Genomic DNA, 21,072 nt, shown 5'->3' on the forward strand with positions numbered 1-21,072 from the left:
CCCCGCCAAAAGGGATATTTTGGTCCGACCCAAAAATTTCCCTGTGATTTCCGCTTCCCACCCGCCTCAAACCACAGCCTCAGCGCTCATGACGGTGGCCGTCTCAAACGGCCATGTAAAATAATTGAAGCCTGGTAATAATCCCAATAAGGTTCATAAACCTTGCTTGGGATTATTACGCAGCAGCTTATTCCCACATATGACGCTGGGCCCTGCCAAACGGGGCCTAAGATTGGGGCTAAAGGAGTAACCGACTGCAAGTTCCAGCCAGACGACCTAAACATTACTTGACGTTAAAAATCTACTTTGCTACACCCTTATTGGTTTGGGAGGTGAGGAGCTAATGAAAAATGTGAATGGCATGAACATGGTGAAAAAATGGGGAAATTTTACATAAAAAGCTGGAGGTTGTTTCAAAGAATAGGAACGGTTCGAATGAGACTTGAGGAAGAGGCAATTGAAAAATAAGGCTGTATGGAGACAGAGACTTTTCATCAAGCTATTACTGAAAATCGGGATTCGGTACTCCTTCAAAGATGCACCAATCTAAGAATGAAGCTAGCGGAGTTACCGACTGCAATTTCCAGCCAGACGCGCTAAAGATTTCTTCAAAATCTTCTTTGCTACGTTCTTCCGAATTAAAAAGAGTAAGCATAGAGAGATTTAAACTATGGGCCAAGGATGAAGACATCCCTCCATTCGAGAGGATTGGTGAATCCGGGTCAACTAGCCCAGGCACGAGGCCTGTCTCACAAACCAACAAACGCGTCGTTGGCTTCGCACTGCGTCGTAAGCGGGTTAAAATCTGGACGCAAGACGTGAACCTAAAGAATTGATCGATAATTACACGACACGGTATCGCCAGAGTTAGTTTCAGAGTTGTGTGTCGATGAGCTTGACTCTTACAACCAGAATTTTCACTCACGGCCAATCATGCAGAACACGTCGAAGGAAGTAAACATCTGCCTTTCCAGCCCGATGCGCAGGCTGGTCCATGAAAAAGTCCGCTTCCTCAAATTCAATGTCGGCTGATGAGCGACTTTGCCTATAGTTCTGACCGCGGCCAATACGGAAAGCAATAAATTAGAGAGCATTCAGCTAAGATTTATATTGCATGGGACCTGGGTCTTGAGACGGATTTATTTACTTCTTTCCCATTCTTTACTATTTCAGGTCGGTCCTGTACCACTATCTTCCAGCTGGGCAGAAACGTATAAATATCATACGCAGCTCCACCGATCCCACCTCCCACATCAACCATGACACCGGTCGGGCCCAGTTTCTGCCAATGGAATGGTTGGTAATCCGCTGGTCCAGAACTGGTAGCCTTGGCCATCTCGATCTAATCGTTGGGAAATGCAACAAGAAACTAGTCGGCTTCATGATGGAAAGATTGCTCCACTGGCTGAGTATATAGTAAGCCACTCTGAATACTCACCATACTTTTCCCAAACATCTCCGCCTTCAAACCATTGTCCCCTTTTTCCAAGAACTCAAAAAATCCACAACCGGGCTTATAGCATTTTTGAAATGCAGTCTGAGGAAGATCCCAGCTCATGGCCCCCCCACCTTCGGAGTCCAAAAAAACAGCAGGAAGCTCGGTTAACGCCGGTATTGCGGTGTGTTCTCTGTTCGTCTTGAGGTAATTCCATTGGCTGTTCGGTGAATCGGTCCGCAGAGGGAACGAGGATCGAGTGTTGCCCCAGTGATTGGGAGCCAATTCGCAGAACACATTCCGCAAGGCCAGGAAACGCAAGGTGTGCGTTAGCTTTCGGGGGTCCATCCCCGCCTTCTGGGCCAGTAGTTCGACATCGACGCCTCCTTTGCTTGAGTCGGGATCGATAGAGTGAATCAAGTCTGCAATCCGACCTTCTACCACAATGCCTATTGCAGCGGTCTGAAAATGGGAGTGTTGGAGTTCTTGGACTTGTAGGCCGACTGGCGTTAAAGTAGAAAGTAGCTGGTGTGTAGCTGCTTTCAAGGTTCGGATGGCATCTCTGCGCTGCGAAGTTAAGGGCAAGCTGTCTTCAGGAGCAACTTGAGGCAGGTTCACGTCCGTGGGTGCACCACCTGGGATTCGGGCTGAAATGTCTTCTTCAATGTCTTTGACTGCCTTCGCAATGAGATTCACGAGTTGTTGCGCTGCTGATTCCGACATGTCGATAGTTATGGCAATTCGGCGAATAGAGAAACTCAGCCGAATACAAAGCCTTGACGGGTAAGCAAAAGGCAGTTTTTTGAAAGCTCGGGCGGATTTTCGGAATTGAACATAGCCATGATGACCTCAATCCAGTTCTGGATGATTGGAAATTGATTTCAAACTGGTGAACCATTTGAGGTTCAATTAGGTTCAATTTCAAACTTCAGGTTGGAAAGTCAAGAAAAATCTGTCCGAATTGAGCGGGTTTGACACGCAGTTTTTCAGGGAAGTGAATAATCCTCAAATGAGTCTTTCACTTTTTTCCTGAACCCTCTGCCTTACTCAAGTTCTGTTTTTGGAGAGGGGAGGACTTGGTCAAGTTACATAAAGCCTTTATTTTCTGACATGATCTATTGGTGACAGTGTGCATGCTAAAAATCCCAATATCCACAAAAACAACCAAAAAAGGAAGCAGTGATGGTTTTACAACAGGTCAATCTAGACACCCAATGTAGTGGGTATCTTGTATGTTCATGAAAAATGAATATGTAGATAGGTGTGCGTACACATAATGTAGAAGGAAGTACAGAAGAAGCCGTCTGACCATCTTTAGGAAGATGTATACAAACGTAAACTGCACCATTCATACCATGTAGCACTGTATTCATTGAAGAGACAATCCTACATAAAGATTAATTTTGTTTCGTGTTAAAACAGATTGGAGAAGTAATTTTTTCCGTTCGGATGCTGACTGGCAAGCTTCCGTCGTTTACTTTTAGAACCGTTGCCATTGGAGGAGTTGGTCCCCGATCCATCGTCGTCGCGACGGCCGTCACCATTAAGCGAGTGAGACTGTTTCATGTATGCTAAGGTCATTAACTCTCTCATCACCTTAGTGATTTTTTTTTGTAAAAAAAAGAAACCAATTCAGTCTGTGCTTTTGTTGGATTGTTGGATTGCGAGAAGAAAACTGCAAACCTTTTCTAGTTTTTCTTTCCGATCCTGTAGTTCAAGCTGTTTCCGAACCTCGAGGTTTTCTCGTGCGAATTCCAAAGCTTCAGGGCCTTCCAGCCTCTTACCCAATCTCGAATTCAATTCATGAGGAAACTGATAAACGCGGAGAAAAAAAAAATCCTCTCAGGGCCAAAAAAGAGAAGATCATTTGAGCAGAGGCAGGAAACGAGAGGGGTTTGGGTACTGACAGTGGAGAAGAACCTGTGAAGCAGGTCAATATTGATGAAATCAGTGGAAGTTGACGCGAGTCGATCGGCCAAGATGTTGAGAAAGATTTCGGGACAGAAGGTGGGAGTCGCAAGATTGTTTGGGCTCTGGGAGATGTGCGATGATGGATCGTTGGGCGATGCCCTTCCACCCATCAAACCGACCGACGAAGAGGAAGAGGATGATGATGTTTTACATCGTTTACTCTTCAGGGCTAGTAATCGTAACCTTAGTACCTCTGACCGGTTCTCCATATCCCTTAATCTCTTGGCTGAGAAAAATAAAATAAACAAACAACTCAGCATTGGTCGTCTTTTCTTTTTTGTATTAGATGTGGAGGAGAGATTGATTACCTCGATCGAGTAGGACCGGAGCTGGCCTAGTATCTTCAGTTTCATCAAGAAGCTGCAGGTCTTGTGGAAGATTTGAGGAGGATTGGAAGCCCGACAGTTTGATCTGTGCCAACTTCCTCATCTTCAACTCGTCTTCCTCGATCCGCTCGAGGGCTTCTCTGAGCCTCCAATTTTTTTTCAGCTCAGCCTTTTCTGCTTTCAAGAACTGGTCGCACATCTTGACCTCCTCCTCGACCAACTGAATCGAGCGAATTCTGCCCACCTCCCAGCCGGACTTATCGATCTCAATCTCGTATCTAAAAGGCATCACCCCGATCTCCACATGGTCGGCCGCTCGAGCTTTCAAGCCCTCCAGGATATCCTCAGTAATTTCCCGGATCTCATCGCTAACTTCGGCATGATGGGTCATCGGTGGGTGCTCGAGTAGTCGACCGACAGCAGTCCGAATCTCGTCTGCCACTAACTCCGCCGAGCTTCTTCCGATGCCACCCTTCGTCAGACGCGATTGGGCCACTTCGAGTTTATGGACCCAATATTGATCAAGTCCTTCTGAGCCGAGCTTCGAATCACCCAGCTTCCCCAACTCGCTCATCCGACGATCCGACCAGTAGATTTCCGCCAGAAGCCCCAGCACTCTTTGTTCGAGTTCATGCTTTAATAATCCTCGAACCTCCGGCTTCACCAACATCCTAGAAAACTCGCCCAATCTTCTTTTCACTAAATCCATCGCTTCGGCCACATACGTCTCTGCGGAAATGTTCCGATCGTTGTATTGGACTTTGTACTGATAAGAGGCCTCTTCAAGTTCCAGGGAGACTCGGTTGGAGATGTCATGCAACGAGCTCGACATGGACTCTTCCAAGACTTTCATCAGTTGTGATTTCAAGGTTTCCGTGCCCAGGAGGAGATTGGGCTGGTCGTAATGATCGGCATGTGCTCTGAAGTAATCAAATTCGGACTTGGCTAGTGCGAGTTGTGCCGAGTTGCCGGAGTTACGCTTCAGCAGGCGGTTCTCGACAAATGAAGATCCTGATGAGCCACTACTGCTACTCGGCTTGCAGATGACACCAATGTATCCTAACGCCAAGCGGTATTTATCGTTTGCTAGGATCGCCGCACCGACACTGGGGTCAACCAGATCTAATTTGGTGACCACGCCAATGGTCCGATAGCCATGTGGATCGACCTTCTTACTTGCTCGGAGGGCGGGACTGTTGGCAAGATCCACATCAGCCGCACAGACCGAGAGAATGATATTGGGCTTTCTGATGTATTTGTCACACAACTGACTGATCCTTTCTCGAAGTTCTTCAGGTTGGTCCATTGCGCTGATCTGAACGTATCCTGGCAAGTCGACTAAACTTAAGTCAGGTACGTTGGGTGAATAGACTCTCATATGGATGGGCTGGTCATCTACTGCAATTGAGTCCGGAACTTCCTGGTTAAGTCGAGTCAGTCGTCTTTGAACTTCTCGAAAGTCATCGAATTGACCCGGGCCGAATTGAGGACATTCCACGTAATCCTTAACGTGAGGGTTGGACGCGGTTTGGGGAGTATGGATCAGCGTCAACTCAAGCGGCCGACGAGTAACCATGTTATTTCCTCTGTTTATCAACATGATCATTGATGCGTTACAATCATGGGAGCGGTACAAGTCGGATAGAATCAAGCAGACAGAAGATGTACTCACTTGGGCAGAAATTCGTGGCCGACAATAGCCTCAAGCACACTACTTTTTCCACTGCTTTGACTTCCAATGACGACAATACTAGGGAGGACCAAGCTCTCGTCCTTGTCGATGCTCATGAGTAGCGATCTGATCTCAATCAGTTTTCTTGTAAGATGCATCAGACCAGCGGTGGCTTGATCCTTTTGAACCGGGCCGTCTCGATCGTCATCTGAAGAGGCTGCCAAGCCAATCGCGGATAGACTGGCAAGGCCGGCGTTGAGGTGATCATAATCTGGTCTTTGCTTTTGAGGCTCTTCTTGTTGGTTAGAATTCAGGAGTTCTCCGAAGTTTGAAACCAAATCTGTGAGACCTTCCTCGATTGATGTTGAGACCTTGGTATATGTCATGTTGGCCCCGTTGGAGATATGACCAATCGTCCGGCCTGCAGAACCAGCCAGATCTTTGATTGTTCCGGTCGTCTGGTCGTAAACAGTTGATACTTTCCCGAACACGTTAGTTTTGAAGTCTGTAATGAAATGAAAAAGAAATATTTCAAGAATGAAGTAAAAATTAGTGCGACTTTCTTTATTTTCTTTTTTGAAAAATGGAGCTCAAAGGCGAGGAATACTGATGTGTTGTGTACTGACTGAGATAATTCAGACTGACCGTCAACTTGACTTCCCACATAGGCAGCGCCGCCCACACCGACGGCGCCCATGCCGACAACTCGACCGCCGGCCCTTGCGGCTACCCTAGTAGCCGCCGAGATAAAGCTCATCTGCCTGACTTGCAATCCTGCAACACGGGTGAGTGAGAGGGGTTGAGCGGTAGATATCATCCTTCTTATCGAATGGGGCATGATTGAATTTCGTGAGATGGAGAAGGAGTGCTGATTGGAGGGCGAGAAGGACAAGTGGTTCGATCGAAGGCTTGAGCTGGTTGATGGTCGTAGGCCGGGCCGCGAGGGACTGAACGGGTAGGCGGGTCCATGTGTGTAGGAATGAGAGGTGATTGATCTTCTGATAGGCATGGTTGTCGGTGATCTTGGTCTGGTGAGATCGAGGGGGAGGTTGGCCGAAACAAAAATTGAAACTGGTTGGTGTGAAAGGTTTGTGAAAGGGCCTCAGTCTCACCGCGTGAAACCCGTGTAACCCCATCCCCTGCCTCTTCCGGGTCATGCAACGTATTAGGGGGGTTCACGTTAGCCTGATTTTGAAATCAGCCAAAAAACCTTGTTAAAATTGATGGCTGCTCATGCAGGTCTATGCAAGATTCTAGAAAATAAATAGAGTTCTCAGCAAGACCTCCCCTTTACAGGCCTTGCTGAAGGTAATGCTTATGCAGTATTTTTTTTAAGTTTATGCAGGAAGCATGCATGAGATTTGAAACTATAAAGGCTTGGAAACTGCGCGATACAGTCCGGCGGTGGGTCAGCTCTCACGTGTCGGTACCCGGGTCTCCAATCTCGGTAACATTGCTATCAAACTGACTAACCTGCGCGATACAGTCCGGCGGTGGGTCAGCTCTCACGTGTCGGTACCCGGGTCTCCAATCTCGGTGAGGAAAGAAAGGAGAGCCCGGGCAGGTGAGAGCCGGGACTGTAGGCGCGTGTCGGTGACAGGTTAGGTTCGGTGCCTGTCACCGACAAGGTTAGAAACTATGTACATGATGAGTAAGTACATAGTCTCTAAGCTATAGTTCGTGCATAAGTGCATGACTACTCTAACACCCCCTCCCACGCATGCACAAACTACCCGATCAAACCCAATTTCTTGCACGCCTCCATCATCTTCGTCGCGCCAAGCTTCTTGGTGAATACATCCGCCAGCTGATTGACTGTGCTGGTCCACTTGAGTTTGATGTTGTTCACTCTGATCAAATCATTAACAAAATAGAATGCCCGTTGTAAATATTTTGTTTTCTTCTTTGATGTATTATCCATTGCAATTAGGATTGCCGCTTCGTTGTTGACATGAATTGAAGTTTGAGGATATTGATTGAGATCTTCAAGGATATTCATCAAATGCGCAAGCTGTTGAGATCCTTCTGAGAGAGCCACATACTCTGCGGCACAAGTAGACAAAGCCACCACCGTCTGTCGCCAAGAACCCCACGCGATGACATCACCGCAAAAAGTCAACGCATATCCCGTTGTCGATCGTTTGTGCTCCCCCCCCCAGTTCACATCCGTCCACAGTTGAAGTCCGTCGCCACTCCCTCTATACGCCAGCCGCTTTCCGATTGTCCGTCGCACGTACCCAATCAGGCAATCAAGCGCTTTCCAGTGCAACTCGCCAGGATTCGAGCAAAATCTGGCCAACAAGTTAACCGCATACAAGATATCTGGTCGTGTACCGCTAGACAAATACATGAGAGAGCCAATAACTGAGCGGAACTCAGTCGGGTCAATGGGCTCCGCCGTCAAAATTTCCAAAACATCATCTGTCAGCGGGCTGGTCTTTAGGTGAGTGCTCCGTTTGTATTTCTCAACAATCTTGTTTGCCATTAAACTTTGGTCCAGGAAAACGCCGTCCGATTGCTGCTCAATGTTAATTCCTACCAGGCGTTCAACTCTTGCTGACCATTTAATTTCCAGGTCTTTCGTCATCCCATCCCGTAATTGGTCCAAGAGGAGTTTATTAGACGTCAGCGCGAAACCATCATCAACATGGAGCCAGATAATGACAAAACCGGAGTCTTTTCGGAAAAGGTACAGTGAAGGTTCAATCTCGCTGGCTTCAAAACCCAATTTTTCTACTGTTTGCTTGAAGAATTTCCACCAGCACCTTGCAGCTTGTTTGGTGCCGTAGAGTGCTTTTTTAAGTTTCATCACTTTTCCTTTCAAATAGGGTAGGACGGTGGTTGCACATAAACGTCTTCTTCAATTGGGCTATACAGGTAAGCCGAACTGACTTCAAAAGTCGCTGACGGCAGTCCGAATTTATTTGCCATTGAGATTAGCAGACGGAGCGTGTTCAGTGAGGCGGTGGGCGCGTAAGTCTCATTGCAGTCAACTCCAATCTGTTGGTTGAAGCCCTTCGCTACGTATCTTGCGCGGAACTTTTTGATTGACCCATCCGGTCTCCTCTTGAGGGAGAAAACCCAACAAGCTCCTAGAACCTTCATCCCCTTGAACGGATCAGCAGCCTCCCAAACGTCCAGCTCCCCGAATTTGTCCATCTCGTAGTTCGCCGCTGCCCTCCACGAATCCGCATCCAACCCGTTAAGCGCCATCTTGATGGTCTTCGGCAAGTCGATCTCCGGCCCGATTTCCAGGTCCCATAGCTGTTTCGATTCCTCCGCCGCAATAAGGTCAGTCCGTTCTTCTCCGAGTTTCAGCATTATTTGATTCAATACAAAATCCAGATCTGATTTCTTAACTTTTTTTTCTATTGGCAGGTTTTGGAAGTCAGGAAAAACCGCTGCGGTCGAATGAATTGCTCGACGTTCCCTCGGCAAGAAAAACAACCAACCAGCTCCGGCGTCTGGGTAGCCAATCAAAACGGCTTCTTGGGCGCGTTCATCCAGTTTCTTCCGGCGTTCATTGGGAATGTGGATGAGGGCTTTTGCTCCGAAGGGATACAGCACGTCTGGGTTTGGCCGAACTCCATAGAAAAGCTTAACAGGGCACTTTCCTGCTGACCTCGAGTTCGGCAGTCTGTTGTGAATATGCCCAGCAGTCGACCACGCATAGCTCCAAAAACGTCGGGGAAGGCCACTTTCATGCAACATGGTTCTCGCCATGTCTCCGATCGTCCTGTTGAGTCGCTCAGCTTCGCCATTTTGCTGAGGCGTATACGGGGCGCTTGGGGCAGTCTTCACTCCGATTTCATCAAGGCGTTTGCGGAGACTATGAACGTACTCCGGGGCATTATCGCAGCAAACATGGACGGGATATTTCCCAAAGTAATTCTTGATGTGCGCGAGCCACGACATGATCTTGTCAGGTACGTCCGACTTCCGCTCAATAGCACCAATGAACAAGAATGTGCTTGCATGATCTCTGAGCGTAATACTATATTGCATCCCGTGTAGGTCTGTCTCAAACGGTCCCGCAACATCTGAAACCATGAGATCCAATGGCTTTTCACGGCTAATCTGCGACTCAATACCTAGCAATTTCCGGTTTGTGCTCTTTGACTTTGCACACCTATTGCAGAAGAAAGCTGACCATTTGATCTTCACGTCAGGATAATTGACTCTCAGATATTGTTTGACGACTTCATCGGACACATGGCCCAGGCGAACATGCCAAGTGTACGGGTTGAAAGAAGGTATTTGCAAAACTTTGCTGATTTTAATGGAATTTGGAACCGTCTCCAAGGACCAACAATAGTTGTGGAAGATGGTGGAATAACGATTATTACATGGGTCTAACAATGTAGCTTCAGTCCCTTTATATTCCAGCTTCCAGCCCGATGCAACCAGCCTCCCAGTTGACAAGATGACGCCATCAACTCCAGGCACGAAATAAACGTCTTCAATCGTGATCTTCCTGGCTGGCGTCGGAATCATTACCCTACCAACGTCGGTCACAGACACGTTGCAATCGGTGATGGCAAGATAGAAGGTACGAGGAGTCGTTAGTTTTCCGGTCGGTTCGAAGAGTGTCGACTTCCCACTCACATGAGCAGAGGCCCCTGAGTCAAGCAAAACACCCTCAGTCAAGTTAGGAAAGGCGACTTTCCAAACGTGGTGTTCAGATCGGCGCGGAGGTATGTATTTCGAGCCTTTTGACTCAAAGTCTGCCAGTGGTGGTTTAATCTGCTTCAGTGCCACCGCTCGCCAGTACTCTGAACAGTCGGCAAACCAGTGGCCATCTTCGCCGCAGTATGCGCACTCGGTCCCGTAACGTTTCTCTTGTTCTTCCGTTTGACCTTTTCCTTTGAAGTATTCAGCTTGTTCAACAGCAAAGCGCAGATGACTGAGCTTCGTGGACCGGTCTACTGAACTACGTCTCTGTGGAGTGACGTATTTTCCTTTTGCACGCTGGTTGAAAGCTTGGATCCGGTTGAGGTCCATTGGGACATGGTCGGCCTGTTTCTTGTTGACTTTTCCGCAGGCTGCTTGGATTACGGTGGCGACGTCGGCAAACGAGGGCGATTTCTTCTCGTTGAGGTTTTGATCTACGGTAAATTCAAACTTGGTCAATTCGACTCCGACCGCTGGTTTGTAGCTCATTTGCAGCAAGATCCCAACAAGCTCGTCGACGGTGAGCTTCGCTGCCTCAAGCTCGGTGTTCACCTTTGCCCAGGCTGACATGGTGACCTCATTCGCCAGTCCATTCACATTCGCCAACTCCAACAGGTTGCTTAAGAGATCAATCTTGTGGCGACGATCTGACCTCTCGCATTTCAACTTCAACGCTTCGAAAACGGCTTTCGCGGTTTTGTGTCCAGCCGCTTTGATGATCCCGAGCAAGGATTTCTCGATTGTATTCTTCATCAAACTCGTGATTGCATGATTATACTTGGTTGCTAGGTCGGAGAAGTTATTGTATTTCTTGATCATTGACTCCGTAAGCAAGAATGCGTATTGGAGAGTCCCATTGATCGACTCCTCCCATTGCGCCCAATTCGCCGAGTTGAAAGAGAGAACCACGTGATCCGGATTCACCTCTCTGTGAAGTTTGAGCGGCAACTTCAAGAAACTTCCGAGGATAACGGCTTGGCGTTTCTCCTGGGCTCGAACAGCAGCAGCAACGGCGTCTTCTTCCCGGGGTTGGGCTGCCTTGAGACGATTCAATTCTGCAGTCATGTCTGCCATTTGTTGCTGTAGGTTGGCGAGCAGGTCATTTTGGTTCGCTGCCATGTCGGTCGGTGTGAGGTTTTATTGGTGAGTTAAACCTGTAAGATCCTAGTTTGTTCCTGGTTGTAGTATTATCCTAGATCCTGATTGATTGATTTTTTTTACTCCGACCTCCCGAAGATATGAGAAACCTTTCCTAAGACAACGTGACCCTAGATTGAGCCGGCTTTTAACCTATAAAGGCTCGGAAACTGCGCGATACAGTCCGGCGGTGGGTCAGCTCTCACGTGTCGGTACCCGGGTCTCCAATCTCGGTAACATTGCTATCAAACTGACTAACCTGCGCGATACAGTCCGGCGGTGGGTCAGCTCTCACGTGTCGGTACCCGGGTCTCCAATCTCGGTGAGGAAAGAAAGGAGAGCCTGGGCAGGTGAGAGCCGGGACTGTAGGCGCGTGTCGGTGACAGGTTAGGTTCGGTGCCTGTCACCGACAAGGTTAGAAACTATGTACATGATGAGTAAGTACATAGTCTCTAAGCTATAGTTTGTGCATAAGTGCATGACTACTCTAACAGAAACCATCCGTGACAAGCAGCCAAAATCAGGCAAACGTGAACCCCCCTTTCTATAAAATTGGATCAGTTTTGGGCAGCTTTTAACAAACGAGTGACGCACAATAAGAAGAGCTGAATTCAAGAATAAACATTAGGGGGGTTCACGTTAGCCTGATTTCAAAATCAGTCTGATATGAATCCTCAGGTATTCAAGTCTATTGGTTATTTGCCTGCAACCCGCGGGCCGCCCGTGAGCTAATTGGGTTCAGAGGCCCACGGGCTGCCCGCAATCTAAATGGGTTCTGGGCGGGCGGCAATTTGAGACAAATTGACCCGGCCCAACCCGCCCGTTTATTCTGCAGCCCAAACCCGCCCAATTGCCATGCCTAGATATAATAGGGAGTTTCGAAGTAGACCCGCGTGTGCATGCAGGTCACTTTGCATTGCCATAACCCAGTTTTGCGGGGAGACTGCAAGTCAACGTTCAACATTTGAGTTGGACGCCAGCTTGCCTTGCCTTGCAAGTTGCATGCGCAGGTCTACTTTGAAACCCCTTAATATTGGTCTGGGAGACCAATCTCACATTGGAAGCCCCCAGTCAACCTTATTGTGGGGGGTTGTCACCCATACAACCTCCTCGGCATTCCTTTCAGTAAGGTTTATGTATGGTAAGTTGCTTCCAAAGGGGAGCTGCCCACCAAACCCTTGTTGCTTTCTCAGGATAAGTGAAAGCTGCAGTTGACCAGGTTTGATGACAGATTTTGAAATAAGCTTTAATATGTAAACCTTCCTAACACCAGTGTCCCTCTGGCTTCATAAAGGCAAGTGCTTCCAACTTGTCATTTACTTTGCATTTTTTAATTGAGAATCAAGAACAATTGAATTTGGAGAAATTCTCATCAAGGAGCCACAAAAGCTAAATATCCCTGAAAAACTCTATACCTTTTGGGTTGAGATTGACATCTGCAATGGTCACAGATTGGACAAGAATTCATCCATCGGTTACTGTATTGCCCATGGATCCTATTAGACTTGATCACTATTTCAGAATACAGTGGATGCATCACATCTGGAACCCCTACAGTTGTGGATACAGACCCAAAAAGTTGGGATTTTAACAGTGAAATCTAGCTTTTGGGAGTCCAGATTACTTCTGGAGGTCCTCAGGTCTCAACAGCAAATTACCCAGTGGGTAACTTCCTGTTGGCTCTGAGGGCCTTCCAGATGTCTGTCTAGAATAAAAATCTGGAATTTTCCTTCTCAGTTTTGTAGGATCTGAATATGCCCATGGGCAGATTCAGATCTCAGTCCAAGGCACCCTGGCAGCCAAACATGTCAAGTGATCAATTTTGAGCTTTTGATGTCTTTGGAGCCGCGCGAGGAGAAGAGAAGAGAGAGAAGTGATGAATGGACTCAAGTGGCTCAGGAAGGGGCACTGGAGAGACTCAACTCAAAAAATGAGTAGGAGAACCAATGGCTGGGATTTCTTGGACTAGGCTAAACTTTTATAGACTGGGTACAAGGCCGTTAAGTTGTGGATTTGAGAAGAAAATGAATATGCAATATAAAAAAGGGCTCATGAGAAAATGTCACATAAAAATACTGACATGCTAGAGAGTTGATAAGTCAGAGATGTCAGGCTTCTTGTGAATACCACACACCCTATCAGACAAACATAAATAGACAATTAACAAGCTATGATTTGGAAATAACAAATATCTTGAAAGCAATAAGGGATCATAAAAGTTGGGATGAGTAAGAGAAAGGATGAAATTCCAACATCAAGGTATCTAACTTAAGACTGAGATCCTGATCCTGATCAGGATCAGCACCGTTTGCCTGCCAGGAAGCCTTCCTTTGGAGGCACTTTGAGAGGCTCCAGAATAAAGTCAGATTATTGGCCTGAGGCTGACAGGGTTTTTTGAAGAAAATGAGAAATTTTGTATTTACATTTATTTGATAATTAGCTCTACGCTTTTACTCCGAATCCCAGCTTACCATGTCTTAGCCCTTGATCTAAACTATCTTGTACATATTTTTCCAAGTATTTCCAACAAAAATTGGCTGCTCATCAGCCATTATTGCCAGGGCTGTTCCTGAGAAATGTGATGGACCCATGGGGCCACTTGCTGGTCAAGATTGGACAGGTTCTCACGGTTTTGGCCTCACAAGACCTCCCAAGGCAGATGTGAGAGAGAGACCCTGCGGTGCCCTCCTGCAGAGAGGCTTTGTTAAGCTTGAGGGCACCCCAGTGTGGATAGTGTTTTGGGGGGATCTGATCATAGGGCGTCTGGTTTTGTGGATTGGTGGCCGGGGCAGATGTGTGTGTGTGTGGGGGGGGGGGGGGGGCACCAAAGAGACATAAGGATTGAGCAATTCGAATATTGAATCGTTTATTATCAAGTGCTTTGGATTTTAAGCGTTGACTCGTCGCCAACAGGAGTTACGTCTTGGTCTGGAGGGATTTTATAACATTTATCCCTTTGATTTTCATTTGGGATACTATATATGCCCCGGGTGTAGTTGTTCAGTTGAGACAGTGTGGAAAAGGGGAAGGAAATAGTAATACATGACAATCCAGTTGACAAAACAAGTAAAATTGGAAGTAACCTTCCAAAGTGTAAAGCGCTGAAAGCAAATTTTCCTTCAGAGATGGGAGTACATACTACATTCCAAAAAGGTTGACAAGAGATGGTTTTGAGCGTTGTCATATCTTGCGCCGCTGCAATGAATGTGAATGAATGGGTTTTCCTGCAAAGGTTTTAGTGATGTCCGTCGATCAATTTCCAAAGGTTGAGGACTAGGCAAATCACCCACTTCCACACCGAAACACCGCAATTCTAGAGAAGAAAAACTCACAATCAAATTTAAACATCGACCACCAAGACGCTTCAATTCCCATCAGTCGGATCCATGAACTTGCTACGAGGGGTTCCGTTGCAGATTCCTAAGAGCCTCATTGCTTTAGAACTTTCGGTAAAGCATACATCCAGGTTCGATTCAATTGTTTTTTTGCTTCTCGCATTGGTTGGCGTCATGAAATGTGACGAGGAGCTAGTCGAATTTATTGAATTGGATGAGTCTGGTGAAATTGTAGATGTGCTAGAAGAACCTTTCATTGGAGTCGCGGTCTGCCTTGGACTGCGCCTGAAAAAATTGCTAATGCCTTGCATAGATAGCCCGGTGCCTTTTTTGGAACTCGCAGGTGATTCGAGTGTCGAGTCAATCTGATGATCTTTTTGCTTTACGACTTCAGGGAGATTGTCGAATTCTGTTGGGCGAGTGAAATATGCACAGATAATTTTGAATGCGGCCCATTGTGTCAAGTTCATGAAAAGTTTTATATGAATCGTTTTATATTAGTACGCTGCGTCTGGCCAAGGGGATGTATCAGATCCCCACTTACGCTGCTCGGCCAATGTTCGATCCGGGAAGCTTAACTTCCTCTGGGGAATTTTTTGCCGTTGAAGATTTGTTGGATCAACGTTAGAAAGACTTTTAGAGTTATTGAGTGGTCGAGCCGGCGGCGGCGGTAGGTAGTACGCGCAAGGAGGGGTAGGGATTGGGGTCGAGCCGCCCCGCATACTGCTCTCTGGAGCTGATGACGCCTCCATTAACTATGTTGATTTGAAAAACAAATCATCAGATCAGAAATGCTTCAAGCTTTGAGTATGACAATTAGACATATCGGATAGAGTTTGCTAGGGAAGCTTCTAATTTGAATTGTGGGTAAAGTAGTGAACGAAATTCCCAAAATTCTTCAGGGTAAGAGAAAGTGACTCACAGAATACAACGTAGATTCTCCCATTGGCTTCAGCGTATCTACCGAGCCGGCCTGATTAGGGATTGTATATGCGTCTCTCGCCAGGTCTTCGGTCCTGCCGCAGCAATGAAAGCTGTCGTCCGAATTGTTTGCGTAACGCTTCAAAAACGCGCACCTCTTCATTTCGAATCTATTTATATTGTTAGTCACTTGGTATGAGAAAGGCTTGACTGTGATGAGGTCTAAGTCGCTTGGTATTGTGCGTACCAATTGGTATGCAGGTTTAGATTCGGTAGTAAGGGAAGGAAGCGTCTCTTAGTTGGCTGATTCTTAAACTGTTTTTGATATGGCAATGAGGGGACAAGAACAATGATCGGAAATCGGAAATGTTGAGGCATAGTCAAGTTGCCGTCAAGGGTTGAACCTTCCAGGACTTTGGTTCCTATCTGGACGGAGGGTCATCAGGCAAATGGTAAATCCGCACACAAATATGTGATAATGTCATTATTACTTTAGCAAGTTTTTGTAGAATACCTCTAATTATGTGTTCAAGGGCATCTGGGGAATCAGTTTCTAGCCCGACTAGACGTGATGAATTTGGCTGAGGGTCATGGGGTTTTGTCGAAATCTGCCATCGCACCGCCAACTTGAGGCCTGACGAGCACCATGATTTTGTCGGAGTGCATATCGTATGGGTGGAGTGGTAAGCTGAGTACTTGCCTCAGTTTATTCAACACACGCCTTCCAAGTCGCACCACCCTTAAAATTTACTAATGAAACTATGTGTTTATACATAGTCAAGCGGGTAATTATCATAATACGTACATTAAAATCCACACATAGATCAGCTGAGGGTTTCGTCACTTGGATTCAAACGTCTTGTCCTAGCTCAGTATCTAAATCCAAAAATCTCCGGAGTGATTTTTTTTTACTCGTGATGCGAAGTGTATAACCAGGGTCCAATTGTGTGATGGCTCCTGGGATCAAATTGGCAGCGCTACATTTCCGTCACCAACTCGCGGCAGATAACATTTTCATTTTCTCAAAAGGAAGGCACAGTTCCATATAGATCTCAGTGCTCCTTGAGACTTTTCGTTTGATTTATCGTGGAGCACCCTTTTTATTTAAATAAATAAGCTGTTCTACATATGATATTGTTTGTGGTTCATGTAACCACAGGGCTGGTTGTTGAGTCACGAACTGCGCTGATGTTATGGTTCTTTGGATTGTAATCTTTAACTTGGCTGTGAAGCTTAGTTATGTAGATTGGGTGTACTTCCATCCGGTTTGGTATTACTCACCATGGCACTGACGCTTCGCTAGGCTGTACCCATATCACACTTTCAGTCTATGATTAGAGACTAGAGTCAAGGTGGTCCCTATTCAACTGGACTGGAGCACCTGGGCTGATTGAACTTCAGAGATACCCTTCTCCCAACGTTCATTTGACGGCCTAGGCGTGTTTGGCTAATCTAGGTCCTGGATCAAGTTGTAAGCCATGAGGATCTCTTCTCCCGGGCATCTTACGTTTTGAATCGTGATCCTTCAATGTGAGTGCGGGCTCAATTGTCATGAGAGGTCCAAAATCTTAGGCTTTTGTTGACAAAAACTACAGCTGAGATTGAGTGAACGCGCACATTGCATTGTCATGCAAAACCATGGTGGATGACTTCCCTTGACATCTGAGACCCTCGCAGTTGTGGATTTAGACCCAAGAATTCTAGATTTTCGCAGGGAAATCTAGCGTTTAGGCTCCAGATCACTTCTGGGAGGCCCTCAGATCTCGACGGGAAGTCACCCATTCAATCCGATTCGGTGTTGACAATTTGTGTGTTGGTTTACAGTAACTCAGGAGGGGTTCGAGCAGACGGCTGTGATGTAAAAATTAAATGAAACCGGGAAGAAAAATTTATCTCCCCACAGCCTGGTCAACATAAGAGCATCAGCCTTCGTCAAAACCTGCTCAGCACATTGTACAAGTTTTTGTGATCCTCGAACTGACCGATCGGCACATGTCAACGTATCAGAGGTTGACTGACCATGAGTGGGCAACATTACTGCCACAGTCCCCGACGAAAGTCGAAAGCTTGAAGACTTTGGGCAGGATAGTAACCTGATTCCCAAATTCAACGTGATGGTACAGGTTAGCTTGGTAATGATTCGTGTGGAGAGCTGCAGCAACATCCGGTGCTGCCTGGTATAAGTCGTAGATGCTGAAGAATCAGGGGCCGGGGACAGGCGGGCGTCGGGGCCCCTCGCGGAGTAATCAGAGGGGCGAGGGGCGCAAAGCGTAGGGTTGAGAATTGGGCCGGGTTGGCCCATGGGTAACCCGCGCCACAAGCTATGGGCTGGCGCGGGTCGTGATTTTTTAGTTCCCACGATTAAATGGGCTTGCCCAATGGGCCCCTGAGTTTGGATAGCGGGTCTTGGGCAGCCCATGGGCACCCATTGAATTTCAGTGTGGCGGGTGGGGTGCCGTCTGCACTTCATCAAAAATCATCAAAGCTCAGAATGATCTTAACACTCCAAATGTTCTTCACACTCCGAACGATTCCAACTCTCCGACCAATCTTAACGCTCCAAACAGTACGAACGTTCCAAACAATATGAACGCTCCGAACAGTATGAACGCTCCGAACAGTATGAACGCTCCGAACAGTATGAACGCTCCGAACAGTTGGATGCTCCGAACGATCTTAACGCTCCAAATGATCATAACGCTCCGCGTAGTAGAGATTGTCCATTGATTGGTGTTGCTGCAGAATCGATGCATGGAAAGTTCAACAGGTACAATATTGGAAGCCATTGCAAACTTTTGCTTCCCTAGCGATTATTTTTGATCTGCACGATACAAGCTTGACTTTATCTGGTTTTACTTTTTGAACGATCTTGGACTTGGTGAAGATACAAGCAAAGTGCAATTAACTCGCATCAGAGAGCTCCTCAATGAATATTTTTCTAGCTATGCACCCAAACCAGAAACAATTCCACCTAGAGAGAAAGTTGCTTCAAATTCACAAAATCTTCTCGACAATGATAAAGATGATGAGCATGATTTGTTTCTATTCAAAGCATTTTCTGGTTTTTGTTCAACCAAATGACTTTTTCTTTTTTATTTGTATCTATGTAATTTCCTAAATTATGAAACACTCTGAAATAAACCCAAAAAGCTCATTGGATGGTCTTTTTGGGTTTTGTAGAATGGTCACTGTGATGCCGCAGGAAACTACTGTGTGAGATGAGAGATTTTTAGATAGACAAAGGCTAGAAGTCAGCTGGCAGAAGAAACGGATTACCAGAAAGTGTGACTTGAGTCGAGCTCAGATGTTCGCTGACTACCTCGCAAGTGCTTTTTTGTGGGTTCTGGCCCGAGTCCGGCCCGAGTCCGACCAACCAAATCAGTAACCCGGCCCAACCCAACCGTTTCGTACGGAAGCCCTGGACCGACACCAATCGCGCCATCGAATTCGGTTTCGGACTTCGAGTTTCACTTTTGGTATCCAAATATGTCAGTCGCACTTCCCAAGCCGGCATCTGTACAGATTTTGTAATCACATAACCCGAAACTACAAAACTTCGGGGTGTTGCCTTCGATCTCATGGGCCTTGATGGCCCGCCCACCATGTCAACCCGCATCAAGGTCAGCTTACGTAGCAGATTTTCATTGGTGGTAGCTGAGTCCGAGGGCAAAGAGCAAGTTGACCCCTGCAATTGCAGCGCCGAGCTGGTCATCTTTCTGCTCATGGGCTAAGCCCATCTAATGCCAACCCTTAAGGCCCGGCTTGGGTTGAACAACCACCGTCACCATTGTGTACGGTTGCTTCGCCGAATTGCCGCCAAGGGCGCACCCAGCCAAATATGAAGTCTTGGCAAAAATGGCTGGTCGCGCACTTGGCACCAATTTGGCACCAACACCCACCACCATGGCTAACCATGTTGGCAGGGGAGTGCCAGTCAAACTGCCCAGCTGATGTAAGGCTTTTCTGGCTGGATTAGAGAATCATCACTGCAGCCAGGCACTGCTAGTTGTGTATTGCCCCACATCTGCCGGTCCTGGTTCAAAAATCAGGCCATAGGCAGTCACATCTACTTGACGCTTGCTTTCACTGCTTTTTACCATTCAACATTGTAATTATCGCTTTGCCACCAAAAATTCTACATCGCTTTGCCACCCAAAATTCTACCCTAACTGCCTTCACAGTCTTTTGGAACGCTATGAATGAAGATATCACAACAACCGATTACAGTGAGCATTCTGGAGTTGATGATCCCATATCCCCCAGCTCGACATCTGGTCCCATACTCCTTTCAGATGATCAGAAGCGCGCAATTGTGGCATCCCTCCTCTCCGAAGGCTTGAAGGGTCCAGATATCCTATCAATACTCAAGGAAGAATATGGCTGTTCAATTCTCCCCCGTACATTCACTCGCCTTCGCCAAAAATGGGGCCTCTGACTCTGTGATCTTCCACCAGCAGAAAGAAGCCCAGATCTACTACCACCTATTCACGCAAGCATTATCTCTTCCCATAAAAATGGCTTGACAGTATTAGAAATGCGCTCCCAACTCCGCAGTGAACTAGGCTTGGTCGTCTGCCCCCGCACCGTTGAGAGATATCTGAGGCGCCTCAAGCTGAAACAACGACAAAACGACCTTGCAGATGGAAAGATAACACGAGAACAAGTGGTCGAGCTCATCAAACATGCCCGTGATGCTTTACTGGCAAACACTGCAGGCTATAGGAGGATGCGACAGATCTTGGTAACAAACTATGGACTCCATATACCCAGGTACACCTCAAATTCAACTCATTGACCTTAGTTTTTTGAATTCACATGAAGTTTCTCCTTCTCTTCACAGGCAGCTTGTTTATGACATCCTTAAAGAGGTGGATCCTGAAGGAATCAAAATGCGGCTCAAGAAAACATGCAAAAGGAGAGTTTTCCGATCCACAGGTCCTAATCACATATGGGCCGCTGATGGCCATGACAAGCTCAAACCTTATGGAATCACGGTGTACGGCTTCATAGACGCATGGTCAAGAAAAATATTGGGCATCTTTGTTCATGTCACAAACAACGATCCAAGGCATGTTGGCGCTTACTTCCTTCACTTAGTTAGGTCTCTTGGCAGGATTCCAGAAAAGGTTACGGTTGACAAGGGTACTGAGACAGGAAACATGGGTGACTTACTCATTCAGCTTTCCCATGAGTTCATTGAAGGTATCACCATTGAACAAGCACAAAAGTGCATACATTACACAAAATCAGTTCATAATCAGAAAATTGAATCATTGTGGTCGAGAATGATGGCCGAGCACAACAGGCCAATAATAGACTTCATCTTAACCAAAATGGAAACTGGTGGATATGATGATAGTGACCCATTGCAAAAGTAAGCTTTGTTTCCAAATTCATATATGGCATTGTTCTACATTGTATCCTCCTGATTGTACATCCTTCAGACTCCTTTTTCTATTTCTATGGATTCCAGTTTTTCAGGCTAGTGCTGATAGCTGGGTAAACACCCACAATGCATACCGGAAGCAGCGCGACAACAGGACCTCCCTTCCAACTGCTGTTCAGCCAATATTTTCTTATTCAAACCCAGAACATTTCCAAACT

General features: G+C 46.7%; 3 protein-coding genes across 3 annotated transcripts; all 3 read right to left on the minus strand.

Annotated features, from left to right (window-relative positions):
- Nucleotides 1–502: 502 nt before the first annotated feature.
- Nucleotides 503–2,158, minus strand: PtA15_8A501 (uncharacterized protein; the record flags this gene model as incomplete). The annotated part of the gene is made up of 4 exons (XM_053171939.1): nt 503–824; nt 926–1,053; nt 1,148–1,342; nt 1,439–2,158. 4 exons carry the CDS (start codon nt 2,156–2,158, stop codon nt 503–505), a joined length of 1,365 nt encoding a protein of 454 aa, XP_053023152.1.
- A 690-nt stretch (nt 2,159–2,848) lies between these two features.
- PtA15_8A502 (uncharacterized protein) lies at nt 2,849–6,413 on the minus strand (the record flags this gene model as incomplete). Its single annotated transcript, XM_053171940.1, has 6 exons — nt 2,849–3,031; nt 3,119–3,247; nt 3,343–3,632; nt 3,715–5,318; nt 5,405–5,909; nt 6,050–6,413. 6 exons carry the CDS (start codon nt 6,411–6,413, stop codon nt 2,849–2,851), a joined length of 3,075 nt encoding a protein of 1,024 aa, XP_053023153.1.
- Nucleotides 6,414–14,576: 8,163 nt separating this feature from the next.
- On the minus strand, nt 14,577–15,631 carry PtA15_8A503 (uncharacterized protein; the record flags this gene model as incomplete). The annotated part of the gene is made up of 3 exons (XM_053171941.1): nt 14,577–14,956; nt 15,092–15,302; nt 15,470–15,631. 3 exons carry the CDS (start codon nt 15,629–15,631, stop codon nt 14,577–14,579), a joined length of 753 nt encoding a protein of 250 aa, XP_053023154.1.
- Nucleotides 15,632–21,072: the final 5,441 nt, after the last annotated feature.

This window comes from Puccinia triticina, chromosome 8A, assembly GCF_026914185.1.
Source record: "Puccinia triticina chromosome 8A, complete sequence".
Taxonomy (NCBI): Eukaryota; Fungi; Basidiomycota; class Pucciniomycetes; order Pucciniales; family Pucciniaceae; genus Puccinia; species Puccinia triticina.